Here is a 17750-nt window from a genome sequence, read left to right as displayed (position 1 = left end):
CGTGAAACGCTCCCGTCGGCAGGTTAAACGCTTCAGTAGACTCTGCCCAGCGAGGCACAAACTGCGCGTCTGCGCTGGCAGCCCGGCTTCAGGGTAACCCCGTGGGAAACGCTTCTGTCTGAACTCAGTGCGTCCTCCAGGCTTTGCTGTGAGGATTTCTCAGAAGAAAACACAATGTTTTTTAGCCTGTAAGATTAGGGGGCCAAGCCTCCTCATTGTCAGAGAGCGTTGCAATCCCTTGCCAAGAGTCCCAGCTGGTAGCCGATTTCCCCCGTGCCTTGCCTCAGGCCAGTGCCTGGGCTGGTTGGGCATCCGGCATCTCCGCACAGGTGCTGGGAGAGCCCAGCGTGCCCCGGGTGCTGCACGCCATCGCTGGTGACGTGCCGCCGGCACAGAGCTGCGGGTGCCGAGAGCGCGGGCGAAGGCCGCTGGCAATGACAGCGCTTGGGGGGACTAGATGGAAAAGGCCCAGCCTCAGGGAGCCGTGAAGGTCCGCTGCCCCGTGCAGATGGAGCCTCCTGCACACCTCCACCAAGGGAGATGGCAAGTAGACCGGTTGAAAACGCGGTGACTGCTGTTGTGTCGCTGTGGGAAGTCCCCAGTGCTGGCTCTGGCTTGCAAAGGCAGTGCTCGTGCTCTGCGCTGTTTGCCTGGATGATAAAAAGGTGACCTCAGAAATTGCATTTCCAAATATCTTCTCCTCTCTGTGAGTGATGGCACTGTTCCCAGTGTTTCAGGCTGGGACTGCCTGGGGCTCTTTGTTTAAGCTCCCTGGGTGCTGCAGATCCTATGCACAGAGCTAAAGATGCTCTGCCGGAGTCTGAGATCCTGGAAGGCGGCTGTGGTTCAGGAGCTGCCTTTTGCTGTCCCCACGGATTAAAAGCTGCAGCTGAGGATGACCTAACACAATCAAAGTAACCTATCTCGGGTTATCCTGTAGGCATGTTTAACAGTGTGATGGAGCTAGGGTCAGCTACCAGAGGCACTGGCAGCTCTGCTTGTCCCATGTTTCACTGACAGTGTGGAAATGGGAGTTCCCAGTTCAGATAGTTTGCTGCGAGGATGTCTCCTAAACAACACACAGGTGACCACATCTTTGCCTACAGTTGCCTTTTTCCTCCCTTCCCCCATGTTTACTAACCTCAGAAAATGGAACATGAATGCCACGATATCGCCCAAAGGAGAGAAGGAAAATAGCAAGCTTGGAGAGCAGCAGCAGATGTTGCTGCACTGCACAGCGGGGCATCGTCTATCCTCTCTCCAGAATTGACTTGGGATCTGCGGGCTGATGTCTGATCAACGGCGTTGCAGGGGAACGCCTGGAACTGCTCTTTGCTGTCCACTGGACAGCGCAGCGTTTGCCACATGTCGGTTGTTTCACTGAAATGAGATAAAAGTAGGTTTTAAAGTGCTAAATACAGCTACTTCCTGCAGTTTCACCCTCTATCTGACAAGGTGACGTGCATCTTGCCAGCCCTGGCTACAGCGTGCTTGGGCAGATCTTGCAGTGTCCTTTGACATGCTCTGATGTACAGGCATTGAGCTGTGAACGCACGCATGAGCCGAGTCTGCCTGTGTATTGTGAAAACCCAGCTATTAATTTTCCTTTGCCTGTTTCCCTTCCATCCAGTGCCTTTTCCGGGCCCCGTGACCTGGGCAGTGACTGCTAATTAGCAAATGGCTTTGAAGACAAGGTGTTGTGGTGGGTTTTTTCCCTTTCTTCTTTTCTTTTCTTTTTTTTTTTTTCCTTCTCTTTGGGGGAAAGGGGTAAATTGAGCTTTCTCATCAGGGCAGATCAATAATCCTGCAGGGCCCAGTTCTCATTTATCCTCTGGCCACATTATGCCACAAGTTACATTTCCACACTTGTCGTTGTGCTAATGCATGCTCTTAGCGCGAAGGAGAACCGAAGCAGTGATTTGTATTCCTGGGCAGTAAAGCAACATGGAGCTGTGCTTACAACTGTGACAAAAATCTTGTTGGTTTCCAGAGATTTTGTAATTATTCACTGATCCAGGAGCTCGGTGGTGCCTCAGGAACCGGATGTCAGAGCAAAGCAGTAGATTAGTAGCAGTCAGGCAGACCAGGGCTTCTCTCGGAGAAATCTGGTTTCCAGTTTTTGGCAGCTCACAAGACTAGCAGCAGCACTGAGAGCAGAGGATCTCCAGCGCTGCAGGCGACGTGCTTGCGCTGGGGCAGGCTGGGCTGGGCTTGGGGGTTGCCCTGCCGCCTCTCCGTGTAAGTGAGGTCTGTTTGACAGAGCAAGGAGCCTGTCCTTCCTGATGAGAAGGGAAGTGAAAGCTGCAAGGTTTCTTCAGATGCTGCAAAGCTCGACCTCCACCTCCTCTGGTGCCCTGGGGCTGTGCCCGTTTGCCTTCTCTCTCAGTTTTAGGCTGCTTCAGTACTGCAAAAGTTGCTGCAGGTCTCCTGGCGATTATACCACTTTGGAAGCATAAAATGCCATCCAAAATGCCGTGCTCACTTGACCGTGTTTGACATACTGAACAAGTGAGAACACTCCAGACTTCAGCGGCTGGTTCTCGCTCCTTGAGCACGCTGACATGGAAAGGAATCCGCCTGTGAGCAGGTATATCCTGTTGCAGCAGGAAGGTGACTGCAAGGAGGCAACGCAAAGCCTGCGGGCGCCCGGGCACGTGTGTGTCGCTGTCCTTGCTGGCGTCCGTGCACAGCGTGGCCCCGGTCTGGCAAGGCGCTTTGGTGGGTTTGCTGCCGCACGCCTCTGGGCTCCCCGCAACGCTGTGCTGCGAGAGGGCCGCTCCTTCGGCGCCTCTGCCGGCCTCTTGGCTCCATGATGTTTTTGCCAATTAATTGCTGACCAGATAACAGTTCTGTATTGTAACTGGTAGCTGAAAAATATTTTCCTAAACAGCCCTGCGGGATGGTGGGTCAATGTAAAAATGTGTTTGTCGTTGACAGAACCTGCCTCCCCCTTTGGGGAGGAAGTAGGGCTAGTGGAAGAGGTGAATTAATCAATGTGACTGATGGTCACCAGAGTTAAATTAGGAGAATTGTTTTTTTTTTTTTGAAGGCCAAAATGGAGTGTTTCCATAAAAATACTAGGAATATGAAATATTTCACGGCCATAACATGTGTAAGAGGAAAGCTTAGCTTCCTCCAGGTGAGAAGGCTGGATGAGAAATTCAATTATTCAGTAGGTGGCAAGGGTGCTGGCTTCCCTGTGCAAGCGAAGGGAGCTTCGTGCCGAGGCACAGAGCAACCGGTACCCTCCCTTCGGACCGGGAACGCTAGCGGGGTGCTGTGCACGCTCCGTCGCTGTCAGTCCTCCGCAGCGAGGACGCCGGCCCCCGGCAGACCGCCCGGGGTCTGCAACTGGATGGGATGTAGCTAGGGACGTGCAGCAACGCTACGGCAGAGCAAAGAGCTTTCCCAGACGGCGCCCGCCAAGGGGTGCGGGCCGGCTCTGGGCCGGCTGAGGCTACTCCGCGGGACGAAATGCCCCTGCTTACTCGCGTGGCACCGAGCCCGCTGGAGGCGGCATGAAGCCACCGCCGAGGGCTTGCAGGACTCCGCGGGAGCGGGCTGAGCGTGCCGGTGAGCCGCCTCGCCGGAGCGGTGCGGGCGGCACGCGTGCTCGTCGCTTCCCGGGGCCCAGCCCCAGATGTCCATCAAACCCTTTCCTTCCCAACCAGGCAGCCAGCCTGGTGATTTCACTCATCTATCTTGATCTCTTTTTTGGCTAGAGGCGCTGTGAGAGGCAGCACAGCCTGTTCAGAGGCTTTCCAGGGAGGGAAAGGCCCCGATTTGTGCTCCGCTTTGTTCCATGCCTGTGGTAACCTCTCCTTCTTTGGAGAATAACATGTTAAAGAGCTTTTGAGAATGATCAAACCCTTCAGCTTCGCTACTGTGATTAATCAATCACAGCTGCTGCTTTACTGCTCCGCATTTTGATGCATTTCAGGTTGTTCCAAAATTAGCCCAGTTCTGGGCCAGTAAACACATTCCTAAGCCCTGGCAGTGTGCTGGGATGGAGCAAGAGCTGAATTTTCCAGTGCTGCACTTCATTCAAAGCCAAGGCTGTCCAAGTCTATCAGGGAGAGCTATGGGGTAGCCTTTTGTCTGGCACAGAGGAGGGCAATAAAGAATTACTCAGTCTTACCATTATTTTCTGCAAAAGAGAATTCTGCTGGGAGGCATTTTTGTCCGGGAAGCCTTGAAGTGGGCCTCCCGGAGCTGCGCTGTGCAGGCACGCTGACCCGGCGTCGCTGGGATGCTGCCAGGCTCTCTGGGAGACCTTGGAGAGTGTTTGGGACTCTGCAGCCCCAGGGAAAGGAAAGGTTCCTTGTCTCTCCATTGTAACAGCGCTCAGCTCGGCGTGCCAGCTTTCTGCTGGCCAGCTGGGACCGAGCGGTGGGGAGCCATAAAGCCTGTTCTTCCATGGTTTATTTAAGGACTTTTGGTCGTATTCTGCAGTTCATTTCTTTGCCGAGGATGTAGAGTTCCGTATCTGGACCGGCTTGATGCTTCCCCAAATGCATGTGTTGGGGATCACAGGGTGGTCTGACCCAGCTGAGCCTGCTGCACAGCAGTATGTGCGAGGCAACCAGTGCCTCCGAAGCTGCCAGCCGGGCACTGGCACAGGGAGGGATGGGGATTTGCCTGTCAGAGAGCCCAGGAGACTGCGGGAGCCACAGGAGGCATTTTTTCAGCAAGCGCGCCTGGGTGCAAGGGACTTTCCCGTCCTTTTGTGGTGGTTCCTGGGGCCTTGAGAGACTGATGCCCAAACTCGCAGAGGGAAGGAGCAATATGGGAAAAATCACTCTGCTGCTTAGGTCCTTATGCTCCATAATAGACAGGAATGAGTTTGCTAGGAGTTGAGATCATGCACCTTGAAAAAACTTTAAAAATTTATTAACTTGTAAGTTATTTTTAACATTTCTTGTGCTGATGCTGCTATTACAAGGGAGCACGTGATGTTCCTGGGAGTTATGTAATCCTAAAGAAAGTGAGGAAGAACTTTAAGAAATATCTGTTCCTTGGATGGTAGCTGTGTCACTGTAAATATTGTCTGATCTGCCCTTCTTAGCAATGGAGTATCTGACGCTCCAGGTGGCAGCTCTAAGGAGCTCGTGTCAACTTTGGAGGCTTAGACGCTTGGCTTAAATGCTCTTTAATAGATTTGTAAAGCTAAAGAACCAGGCAGGATCATGGAGCATCACAGCTCAAATAGTTTGTAAAAAGTCCTGTCAAGCAGATTAAGCTGGAAATGGAAAAATTGCTGGCGAAGTCTTTCCCCTTCTTTCTAATGTTTTTGGGATAGAGGGTGATTTAAAGTCCATTTCACCACTAGGTGAGTGTTTCAGATACCTGGTAGCAAAAGTGCAGCAGTGTGGCTCAGGCAGCTACTCTGCACTGGCAAAATCCCTGGGACTGTCAGCAGAGCACATTTAATAGAAACAAATCAAACTAAATAGACTCATTTCTTAAAGGTACTCCAAGCACACCACCTTATTATGACCATCAGTCATAGCTCAGCCGCAAGCACCTGGCAGATCTCATGCCCAGTCCACCAGCCAGGATTTTGCTGTTACTGTTATGTATGCAACATAGGCTTTCCAGTTAGATATATCACTTAAGATATGACGTTTTTATCAGGCTCTGGCAAGGGTGATAGTTAGATGGGAGAGCTCTTCCATGAGAAATGGAGGAGGCCTGTAATCACTTTGATCAGCCAAGCATCGGGGAAGGGAATGCAGCATGCTCTGTTTTACAGGGCTTTGGAAGCGAGGGAGTAAAGTCTCTCCACATCTCCACATGGAAGATGAATATCCCTCCAAGGTGCAACCTTTTGTTGCTTTGCACAGCAAAGATCTTCTGGAGAGCTCCCCTCCCGTGCAGAAGACCCAGCACCCTCGTCCCTACCGTGACATGTGCTATGGGAACAGAGGCCCGCAGAGCCACTTAACTGTGTCTTCAGGCTGTATGTATATATGTCACAGGCTGGAAATGTCACTTCCCAAGCCTTGGAGCAGAACCTCTCTCCACTCCGTGTATGGTTCCCCCCCCTCCCCCCTTGTTTGAACCCTTTTCTTACTTAACCTTCTAGTTCTAAGGAATTACCCCACCACAAGCAATGATGCCACATCATCAGGGTCATCCAGCTCTTCACCTATGGCTGTTTTCCCTTTCTCCTTTCTGTGCCTGAGGTATTTTTGGCCTTTTTGATACGGTGACAGATTTTGATGGGCCGCGGTTGCCTCGTGTGACAGGGCCTGATGCTGGTACAGCAGCAGTTGTGTGCAGTGTGAGGTGCTGGTTTGCACTGCTTCGAGTGTGCTGGGGGCAACCTGTCTGAATGCTTCTGCTATCTTGCAAGCAGCACAGAGCGACTGAAACCTGTGTTTCGTCCACCTGTAGCTTGTCCCAGAGGACATTTCTAAGCCCTTGTGTTATTAAACATGTAGAAATGCTGACCAGACTCTGTTCATGGGGATGAGGGATGCATTTGGAGGTCTTCACCTCTCTCTTCCAAGATTCCCTGAAAGTTCCTGTCATTAGTTCTTATTTTTGTTGCTGCCTTGTCATGTCGAAACATCTTTGACTCCAGAGTACCAGGCAGGATGCTGGCTGGAGACGGACCCCCAGAGGAGTCGGACTACACTGGAAAGAGGTGCGGAAGCGAGCGAACTCGGGCGCTGTGCGGCCGTGCGCCGCCAGCCCTGCAGGAGGGGACGGGGAGGGCAGCGCTTGCGCTGGCGGCAGCAGCCCGCCGGTTTGACCCAACAGAGCAGCCTTGTGCGAGCTCGTTCCTCCAGCACTGCACGGCTCCTCCGGTCCCTGCGTCCTTGCAGCAAGGCGGGTTAGCAAGGGTCTGTCCTGTTGTAATGCGTTACTTTGTCTAGCTGTGCTAGCAAAAAAGGGGTTGTTTTCCTCAAGACATTTCATGTAGAAATGATGGTGCTCTCTGAACATCACTGTAATAATAACATCATAGTGAATTTGAAGAGATCTGATGTCAAATACACATCAAAATAGCAGCAGATTTTTGCTATTTGTAAGTGTGTTTTCTAAATCTCCAAAGTAATTGGCCTGTGGGACACAAAAGGAGTTTCTGTGCCATCTGCTCGGAAGCAGGCATTTGGGAGGACTATCCGCTGCTCTCCCGGCTGAGTTGCTGGGCTGGGGCAGGGCTCGCGTGGGCACTGCGGGGGATGGCGACCTCTGCGCCCTGCTTTCACGTCTGCGCTCACAATGGGTTTGCCTCGAGGATTTTGCTCCCCTTGGCTTCTCCCGTGTGTCGGGTGCTTATTTAACACCTGGGGCCTCCGACCCAGGTCCGTATTTTGGCCGGTGATGGGCGATGGCGGCTCCTTCGTCTCCCTGGGTCCCGCGGCCGACGCAGAACCACCGCGCCGGGAGGAGGAATCGCCCCGTCCAGGTGCGGACGGCTTGGCCGTCCTTACTTATTTATTCTTATTTCCATTCTAGAGCCTTTGCTGAGGAAGTATTTACCCCGAGGTGTGTGAACATCGCACAGAAACGGTGCGCGGGCAGTCCTCGTCCGGCAGCAGCGTTCTCGATTGCGCCGTGCAAAGCTGCCGGCTCCCCCCGGGGCGCGGGGAGCACCCGGCCCCGCGCGGGCGCGCAGGGAGGCAGCGGCGCGCCCCCGGCGGCCCGGCCCGGCCCGGCTCCCTGCCTGCGCGGGGCGCGGGGCTCCCGCCGTGCCGAGGGCTGGGCGCCCGCGGGGCCGGACGCTGCCCAAGCGTGAGGCTGCGAGTGAATTCCTTCGCCCTGGAGCCTCTGATATCCTTCGCAGTCTCTGCCTTGCAAATCAGACTCGCACGTCCTTACGTTCTCCCAATAAGGAAAATCCCTCTCCGCTGCTTTGCTTTAGCCTGTGCTGCGTGAAGCCGGGCAGCTCTGCCTTTCCCTGGCCTGCCCCGGGCCGTGGAAGCGGGTTCTCTGGACGCTCTTGACGGTAGTAGGAGCTGGACCGGAGGGCGGCTGCCGGGGCCAGCGCAGCCTTGCAGAGCGCCGCGGAGCCAATCGCAGCTGCTAGGGGTGGAGCTGGAGCTCGGGCAGATCATCGCCGAGCGCCTTTCCAGCACAGTTGGTCTGGACTGCCGAAAGATCTGCTCGCGGGGAGGGGAAAGCTGCAACTGCAGCCCCGGCGCGCTCCTGCCCCAGCAGCATCGCCAGCGGCTCCCTCGGCCTCCGCGCAATACCCAGGTACCGCCCGCGCCCCTCCTCGCTCCTGCCCTGCTCGGTGCTGGGGTCTGCGCTGGTTAGAGTTTGCAGAAAGTTTATTGGGAAATCAGAGCTGTTTAACGAGGGGGTGCCCGCGGGAAGGCGGCGGGAGGGGATCTGCAAGGCGTCCGGGGCCCGGCGCCGGGTGCTGCAGGTGGGTTGCTGGGGAGCCGGCTGGTTCCCCAGCGCCAGCGCTGCTGCCGGAGGAGAGCTCTGCGCCCGGCCGGGGCCGGGCAGCGGGGAGCCCTGCCCGGTGCCCGCGCTGGCCGCGCTCCCCTTGGACCCGCGGCGGGGGGCCGGAGGCGGTCTGAGCGTGTTGCAGGAGCGATCCAGACCCGTCCCAGGCTTTGCGATGTTTCCCCCTTGGTGTTTTTATCGAATGCTGCATTTCACCTGTTAGCAGGTGGCTCGAAGCTGAGCAGGCCCGTCAACGCGGGCTCCTCCTGAGAAGGAGATCCCGTGTTGGATGGAGACTCGGGGATGCTTTCGCTGAACTGACTTTACGCAGGTTTTCCCACAATCCAGCTCGGGAGAGCGAGGTCCTAGGGCTGCCGCATGCAAGAACAAATATCTGTAGAGGCAGGAAAACAAGCTTATTTCCGCTATTGTTTGTAAAGTTTGGAGAACTTTCCAAGCCAGCACCGCTCGGAGCGACGGCGCCTTTGCACAGAGGCAGTCGTTGGCGGGGGCTGGAGCGAAGCCGCCGCTGCCGCAGCGGAGGGGAGAGCAGCTGCCAGCCTGTGCCGGCCGCCCGGCGCCGGCGGAGGGCTCGGTCTGCGCCTCTCCGCGGGGCTGCCGCCGGCACGTGTTGCACGGAATCGCCTGCCGGTCTGACAGCCTAAACAAAAGGCAGACCCTTATGCGGTAGGAGCTGGGTGACAGCTGCTTTGGGCTGCGTGACAGATCTCCGACTGACTCATGAGAAGTCTGAATTGCTGGCGATCCGTCTCCGTTGATTAGAAATGCCGGACCTGAGCAGTGCCCAGTCAGTCCCCGAGCTAGACAAGCTCCTGTCCCTGCCCTTCAGGCAGACACATGCTCTTTTTGCCCTCCTCTGATGTTGGAGCGACCTCAGCGTGCGGCGCTGGGTGAAGAACAAGCTTTGCAAAGCCTTGAGGAGCCGGTTAAAAATCACCAGTTTGCATATTCTGCCTGAGACCGTGCTGTTGGCTCTCGCATGAGCACGTGCTGTCCATCTGCAAACACAAACAACCAGCCTGAAATGCAAAAGGTGAGCCCGGAGGGAGCCGCGGGGATGCAGCCGGGGCGCGAGCTGCTCGGCCAGGGGGAGGCTGGCCAGACGGGCTCCAGCTCTGGGGCGCTCGCTGTGGCACAGGAGATGGGCAGTGACCTGAAGGATCTCCTGCTGCTTTTCCTTGTGCTGTGCCGTGGGGTGGGAGCAGCAGTGACTTGATAAACAATTTTAAAAGAGATGCTTTGATAAAGGATCCTAGACAGTGACTCATCTACCGTAGGAAGGGACTGGAAGGAGGGGCAGAGAGGAGCTTTTTAGGGTAAAAATGGGTCTTTCCCTCTCTTTATCAGAAATAGTGAGGGTACAAATCCTTCATTACTCCTGGAGTGGTATAGATCTGTTGATCGGAAACCTCCTAATCTGTGTCCCCTGCAACCTGTTCCAAGTGCTGTCTGCATCCCTCTCCCTGGGGAGAATCCTGCCTTCTGATCACATCCCTGGCTGGGACTTTGTTCTGAAGTTTGTTTGTTTTTTTTTTGGCTTGGGTTTCCCCCACCCCCAGCCCTTGATTTTATCTGATCATTCTTAGTCACTTCTGAGTCACCCTAAATAATTAATCTTTGTCCCTATGTAGCTGTTTGCTTTGCATTTCTGCATGCACCTGGCAGACCTGTGTGTGCACATTTCAGAAGCCACTTTGCTTCGCCCCATCTGTATTGCTTTGTTTTAACTTTCTTCCAGAATCTCCCCCCCTCCCCCCAACACCCCCAGCCGTTTCTGCACTATCGCAGTGCTGGAGTCACGGAAAGCCCAGAAGTGCTCAGCGGCTGCATCTCCACCTTCTCAGGTGTGCTGTAGAGCACATGCATCTCCAAAGGGCTTCCCTAGCTATTCACTGCATTGCTGACTAACCTCCCCTTGAAAAGGCATTAAGTTGCCTGTGTACAGAGATGCTTTGCAGGTATTTGCTGTGATCTGGTTTAATCTGCTGTTTCCAGTTTACAATGGAATTGGTGCAGCCAGCTGGTCTCTGCTGATTTAGCACCTTATTCCTAGTGAACAGCCCTGCTTCCTCTCCCTGGCTGTTTTTATAGCACTGTGTTATGCTAAGTAATTCCTCCTCCTCATGCCTAGAGAATTACCTGGGAACATTCCTGGCCAGACCTTTCCTCTGTGCCAGCAACTGAGCTGTGGTCCAGCTATGAACTTATCATCCCTCCATGCAGGCGTTTTGCTGTTGAGCCCCCTCCTCCCAAATCCACCACCAAAAAAAAAAAAAAACCCACTCCAAAACTTTAGTGATGAAATATATACAATAATAATAGTGGCTTGTGTTTTTTGAAAATTATTCCTTTGCAAGAAGTGACTTTTGACAAACAGTCTGCATCTTTTTCAGACCTATTAGTTTCTAATCAGAGCCATCTTTATTGCAAGGTATTTTTAAAGTCAGAAATCCTCCAAGAGGGTTGAATACGTCAACATAAAGTGACCTGAAGTCACTGCAGAGGTTTGAGATGGCAGAAGCTGGGAAAGGCCAGGACTTCCGGGTGCTGTTCCTGGCGGTGATTGCTCTAGGTCACTTAGACTCAGACTGTCAAATCTGGGTGTCTTGCTTTCCTTGGGAGCTTAACCCAGATAAAGAGGTGTGACTTGAAATCCGGAACTGTTTTGATAGATCAGAACTGGGCCATGGTTGTTCCCAAGGGTGGATTTGGGTACGGAGGCAGGAACTACTAAGTTTCAAGGTTCTCATCTCCCTCTGTTGCATGGACACCTTCCTCTTCTGAGCACAGTTTTCTTCCTGACAGCCCCCGACAGGTAGCAGAACGTACAGAGGTTTCGTTGTTGCTCCCCAAGCGTGGAAAGCACCCCTTGCTGCGAGGTGCAGCAGTGCCAGCACAGAAGGGGCTGCCCTCAGGAAAGCAGCAGTTAAAGGCGAGGAGGGGAAGGCTTTCCGCCGTGCCGTGCCATCTCCTCCACGATGAGCAGCACTTACTGTATTTGCATCCTCTAAAGGACGGTTCAGCAGAGCCAGGCTTTGCTGTAGCAGTTTTGCAGCTGTGACCTTCAGGCAGCTCATGGGTGGGACTGGAGAGACGCTGGCTCAGTGGGGTGTCGCAGCTTGGCCCCTTCATTTCATTTTCTCTGTAGTTTCTCAGGCACTTGGGCCCCCGGCTGAGCACTGATGCTGCAGCTCGCTGGGCGTGAGGGGCTGCAAGGCAGTGGCACTCGCTGTCCCCTCTCGTCCCGTGAAGGCTGTGCCCCAGCTGGCCGCCCCAGCCTTGCTGGGCTGGCGGAGGTGGGAGCCAGACAGCGGCGGCGGCAGCTCGTGAGACACCTGTGCCGCCGTGGGCTGCCGAAAGCTCCTCGTGCCCCGACCAGGACGCAGCACGCAGCGGAGACAAACACCCAGAGGGCTTCCTGCTCCTTTCTGAGTGTGCTTGGGCAATTTGGTAAACTAGGTGCTTAACTCTAGGTAGGCAGAGTGAGTGAAAGTTGAGAGGAATTAAGTGCACACTTCTCTGGGCCATGGCTCTTGGGGGATTGTGAGTAGGAAGCAAATGGGTTTTATTTGGTTGCTGTGCAGATAATGAGCCTGCCAGTGTTGCGCTTCGCTTCCTCGTCTCGGTGGCATCCCTAGCGCAGAGGACTGGGTGTCCTGCTGTCGGGAGAGCCCGAGGGACCCCGGGGCCCTGAGAGGCTCACACTGAGACTGGATGTCCGGGGAGGAGCCCAGGGTAACGCATGTCCTGGTCGTACGTGGATCCTTGCTCGGGCTGGTCCTTGTGCTGCGGTCACCTTGCAATGGGAACATGCTGTGATTCCTGCTCTTGCAGCCTTTGCACTCTGCTCTGCTGACAGCCACGTTTCTCCTCGACTTGGCGGCGCAAACGTCTCCACCTGCCACCACCTCGTGCCCTTCTGCGCTCCCGAGCAGAGCAGGAAGGTGGCGTTTTGCAGGCGTCCAGGAAACTGTGCTGTTCACTTCTGCATTTATTAATTGGAAAGAAATAGAGTTGCAGGGAGCGATCAGGTTTTGAGAAAGACCCTGAGTTCCAAAATGTTCCCAGAGGAGAGATCCCTAATTGCTCTCTAATTGCAATAGGGTTTTTTTTTTTTTTTTTTAACTGTAACGTTCCTGTTTTTCTAGATAGTTTGTTTTGTTCTGCTAGTTAGAAATGGCTGGAGATGAATAGTCTCAGTATTAAATTTCGCCTGTTGTGTGATGCTTGACTGCTTTTAGGCCTTTAACGTGCTGGCTGGGGGGGGTCGATGGCTTGGCCGGGTTTGGCTGCCCAGCTTTCCGCACCGGGCGTGTTCGCCTGCACGGTGCGGTGTTCGCCCCACGGCAGCGTTTCGCTCGCGCAGCCCCGGTCCGAGTCTTGCACCAAGACCCATCCTGGGAGTGTTCGGAAGGTTTTGTAGTCGGAGAGCTGGTGGCTGCACAATAAATGCTGTAGGCCCAGGAGGGCCCCAACCCCGGGGCGGAAGAGGGAGTCAGAGAAGGCCCCACGTGGCGTGCAGTGCCCACCCAGAGTGGGCCTGCCTCCTGGCCTTCTGCAACTGCCCTTTAATTTCTTGCTGATGAAAACGGAATGGCTTGTGTTTCTGGAGACCCTATCACCCAAGGAGCGGGAATAGTACAATGGGCATTGATTAACCATTTCTCACTGCTTGTCTGATGGTGAGGGAGAGAATAGGTTTTTTTTCCCTAGAGATGGGAAATGAAGCATGCATTATCTGACTGACTTGCTGAAATGCTCATAAATACCAGGCAGGGCTGGCATAGCACTTCCAAGTCCAGCCTGCCTCTGCTCGGTGTGGATCAACATGTAAACCGTCCCTGCTTCTTCGAAGAACATAAATGAAAACACAATAATTTTTGAAAATCAAGGACAAACAAAGGAAAAGGCAGTGGGAGGAGAGCAAAGGTTTTGTTTTACTTAAGATAAAGCTGTGCGTGGTTTGCTGTGGCCCACAGAGCTAGCGGACGGGCTGCAGGCTAAGGCGAAGAAGTTCAATGGGATGTGCTGGTCGCGGCTGGGGATGCGGGGCCCTGGGGGTCGGGAATTGCAGTGAGCCGCAGCTGCGAGCCTGCCGGGAGGTGGCAAAACGCACTTCAAAGGGCTTTTCATCCGTGTCAGCAGTCGCCGAGGGGAAGCACATCCAGAATTCAAACCGGAAAGCTTCAAAACGGGCTTTCGAGAACTTACATCTGTTTTCAAATTAAGAGAAGGACACCACCCTCTCTAATTCCAAAGCAGAAATATGTTTATTTTGTGTCGTTATGGGGGAATGGGGTCAAAGTAGCAATTAAGCTTGGACCTGCTTTTTGCCAACGAGTATTTATTGGGAAACAGACCCTTGAGTGTAAGTAAACCTTTCCAACACATCAGCCTCTGCACCTGAGACCCCAGAGGTGCCACCGCTGCCCCTCTGGTCTACTTGCTCCTGTATCGCAGGCAGGTGGGATACGTGCATACTGATGGTGACTGCGGCAGTGGGACAGGTGCAGCTCCCCGGCAAGCCGGACACAATGGGCTGCAGCAGCGGCTCCGGGGAGCGGGATTAACGCCAGCAGACGCAGGCAACTGCAGCGCGTGTGTAAAGCTGCCGCCGCCGTTTGCAAAGCTGTGGGTGGATTTGGTGGGAAAATGAGACACAGGTATTTAAAGCTGTCTTGGAGGATACAGCTACAGACGCGACACACAGCCGCCAGCTCCTCATATGCAGCACACACTGATTTTGAAATTACAGAGAGAAAATGGAAGAAGCTCTGAACACGGGATCCTTTGCCCCTGGAGCAGCTTGTCAGAAGCCCCAGGAATAGCACAGAGTTGAACACCCACTGCTTCTCACGCTGTAAATTAATCAGTTAAAAACCCCATTGTCGAGGACACTGCACGAGCTCCTCTATTATTTGAAATATAATAAGCACATGCGAGCTGCAGCAAGAGAGGCAGAACCGGACTGGCCGGCACGGCATGGATGCGGGGCTGGAGGGGCCGAGCTCGTCTCTTCTGCTTGCGGCTGCATCGGAGGAGGGTGGTGGAAGCCCGCCGTAGGGTTATGAGAGCTCATCCATGTCGCCCACGAGCTGCCTTTCCATCCCTGCGAGCGGTGGCACCGGGAAGCCTTTCACCCCTGTTGCAGAGCCGCTCCGGGACGCTGGTGTTCTCCGTGTGTTCCAGTGCTGCGGCGTGCCTGGCTGCAGCGATGGGGAGAGCCAGAGTTTAGTTTGCTTTAAAAGGAAAACTAATTTAATCCATTTTGGATTTTCCACCTTACAATATTGTCGGACGAAAGCCTCAAAACGATAACTGCAGATTCAGCTGCTCATTTGAAAATATCGGGCAATTATATGAGCTTGTGACAATATTATTTCTGGCCACCAGAGATGCTTCATGATAAAACTAATTATAGTAACAACTAATCAGCCCAATTTTCAAATGTGGGGCTGTCGTTCACAGGAATGTGGCAGAGCGCAGAGCCGCGCAGGCTGTGGGGACCTGTCACTTTCCCTTTGTAGTGGTCGGGTGTTTTTGCAGCAATTTTACTGCCAAAAAAGGCAGTGGGAGGAGAGCAAAGGTTTTGTTTTACTTAAGATAAAGCTGTGCGTGGTTTGCTGTGGCCCACAGAGCTAGCGGACGGGCTGCAGGCTAAGGCGAAGAAGTTCAATGGGATGTGCTGGTCGCGGCTGGGGATGCGGGGCGGGACGCGGGATCACGGCCGAGGGGCGGAGGCGCGCCGCGCTGCGCTCGCGCTGTCCCGCGCGCAGGCGAAGGCAGCGAGCGCGGCGGCGCGGGGAAGCGGGGCCCCACCCTGATTGGCCGCGCGGGAGCACGTGGGCGGAGGCTGCGGGGAGGACCTGACACCTGCAGGCTTCAATTTGGTCCGCCGACCAGGGGATGCAAATGAAGGCTCGCGAAGTAGCCAATCGGCGCAGGGGGCGTCATCGCGGCGCGTGCCTGCGGCTCGGCTCTCTGGAAAAGGAGCGCGGCGGGCGGCGGGCGGCGGGCGGCGGGCGGCGGGGCTGAGTGCTGCCCCGCCCCGCCCGGGCGCTCTCTGGGCTTCTGGCCCGGCCCGGGGCTGGGGGTGGTCGCGGCTGCGCTTGGGGCTTCGTGAGGAGCTGCAGGCCCCCCCCCCCCCCCCGTTGTTTCAGGCTGTTGGGGCGGGAGTCCAGTGGAGGACACGTATACGTGTAAAAGCACACGTCTCGGGGGGCGTGGGGGAAGGTGCGCCGTGGCCGGCCGGCCGACGCCGCCAGTCGGGTGTCAGTGCTGGTGCTGGCACGCCTTCTGGGTGCGGCCAGCTGTTGCCTGCAGAAGTGCAGTCTGCCCCGCGGTTCGGCCGCCTGCTGGCTGCGGCCACCTGACTTCCAAGGAAGGGATAGCGGCAGGAAGTGCGTCTGCCTAGTGCGGCCCTTCAGGTGGTTTTTTGTTTCTATCTAGGCTTTGTGTTTCTCTCTGTTTGTGGTGGGTTTGGTGCTGTGTGTATGTGCCCGTGACCCATCTATTCCGTTCTTGTTAACTGTTGCTGTATGTATAGGTAATGACACTGTTTACAGGTTCTAGCTGTTACCGCGATCGCTATTTGGTATTAAACATGGATGTTGTTTGTAAACTTATTCCTCACTGGTCAAACACCTATGCTGCCATCCCAAACAAGTTGCAGTTGCCTTCAGTATCCCTGTTGATACGCCTTTCAGTTGATGCGCCCGTCCGTCCCTCAAGCGTGTAGCATAGTGCTAGTGGCGCAGACCTGTCAAACCGGAACAGGGTCGCGGCCGGTGTCTCGGGGAGGCTGGTGCAGTGGTGGGTGCCCTGCAGCGCTGGTGTGGTGAGACGGCATCGCGCGCTGCCCGGCAGAGCCTTTGGCGTGCACTGGCCTGTGGCCGTGCAGAGCTGGTCTGCTGCTGTTCCACTTGGTCGCCCCTCGCCCGGCTCACCGGTCTATGCGTGGTGTCCAAGCGTGCTGTGCGTGGCATGCCCTTCCTGGTAACATGCCCTGGTTGGCAAACGTCAGAGGTGTTGAGGAAGCAAGGAGGACTGTCCCCGGGAGGGAGAGGAGACCTGCCCACCTGTGGGAGCCGCAGCAGCAGCTGGCTTTACCGGGAGTGTCTCTGCTTCTGCCTTCACCACCTTTTTTGGAGCTTTGCTGTGCAGAAAGCTTTTGGTGCAGTTTGCCAACAAGCAGTGACATTAAACTGATTTGGGGCTAGTATGGCAGAGGCAACCAGATGCTGAAGGTGTTTTCTGTAAGAGGTGCTTTAGCTGAACCAGCTAGGCCAACATGGAGCCTTTTATCAAGGAATACAGTGTTAAAGTAATCTCCCTTCAGTGATAGACAGATTTGTTCTCCAAAGGTTTCTTCTAAGCTCATTGCCACCTTAGATGGCTTTGCCTCTTGGGTTTCTGAGCTGAAGCTGATAGGGAATGACAAGCCCTGATTATGCAAAGTACCAGAGGCTACAAGATGTAGGCACAGGATTCAGTTCAACTCGCTTCCTACTGTTTTATATGTTATTAGGGAGCCACAGGAAAAAGTAGGTCCTGCTTATCCAAAAATAAACGTGGCATTCTGATTGTAATTGTATGGAAACATTGCACGTGCAGGCTGTTTGCTGGCTTTTCCTTCCCGCATCAGCTCCTCGCTCTGGGGCAGGGACCGGCCGGGCAGCACGAGCTGGTGGCTTTTGGGGCTCCTGCAGCCTGGCAGCGTGGACCTCGCTCCGGGGAGGCTCTCGAGACTATTTATGCATTTCTCCGTGAGAAACCACGGTTTCCATAGCAACCACGAGCATCACATGGTGGCTGTGGCTCTGCCGCATGTGAAGTGCAAGGCGCCTCGGAGCGAGGCTGGCTTTCGTCCCTCCCGCAGCTGGCGGCCTGGGTCCCCGGGGCGCGCGCGGCGATGGCAGTGCCCCTGCCCAGCTCGCTGCGCCACGCGGGCCGGCGTTGCAGGCGGTGGAAAAGTGTTTGAAATGCAGCCGGCGGGGGGAGAAGCAATGGAAGAGTTGAGAGTGGAGCGGGGGGGAAAGGGGAGAGCGGTGCAGCGCCCGGGAAGACGATCTGGGCGTTTAAATCAGGCTGGCTTGGACGGGCAACGTGCCGCGCTGCAGCGGGCACTGAGCTGCGCCCCGGCCCTGGCCCCGGCAGTCCTGCTGCCAAGGCGCTGAGCCGCGTTACAGCGCTGCGCCGCAGCAAGGCAAAAGCATCGTCCTTGAAGTGTGCAGGACGCGGAGTCAATGCCTTGCGGCATGAGACGTGATTGTTCTTAGTTCCGTTCCCACAAACTTTATTAGAGCGGTGTTAATATATCAATCTCG

General features: G+C 55.1%; 2 protein-coding genes across 6 annotated transcripts in view; one reads left to right on the top strand and one right to left on the bottom strand.

Moving 5' to 3' along the window:
* GOLGA7 (golgin A7) overlaps positions 1 to 17750 on the bottom strand; it is a 227725-nt gene that overhangs the window by 85346 nt on the left and 124629 nt on the right. The window lies entirely within an intron of this gene.
* Positions 7708 to 17750, top strand: part of ZMAT4 (zinc finger matrin-type 4) — an 84725-nt gene continuing 74682 nt past the window's right edge. For 2 of the 5 annotated variants that reach the window (XR_011136480.1, XM_068920803.1), the window contains exon 1: positions 9026 to 9457. Coding sequence is in view for 2 of the 5 variants with exons in the window: in XM_068920803.1 (XP_068776904.1) it covers positions 9404 to 9457 (54 nt within the window). In the remaining 3 variants the exon portion in view is untranslated. Of the gene's footprint in view, positions 8209 to 9011; positions 9458 to 17750 lie in introns of those variants that run through there. The other 3 variants (XM_068920804.1, XM_068920802.1, XM_068920801.1) reach the window with 3 other exon arrangements.

The sequence above is a fragment of the Struthio camelus genome, chromosome 27 (assembly GCF_040807025.1).
Source record: "Struthio camelus isolate bStrCam1 chromosome 27, bStrCam1.hap1, whole genome shotgun sequence".
In the NCBI taxonomy this organism is placed as follows: Eukaryota; Metazoa; Chordata; class Aves; order Struthioniformes; family Struthionidae; genus Struthio; species Struthio camelus.
This window is presented reverse-complemented; position numbering and strand designations above follow the sequence as displayed.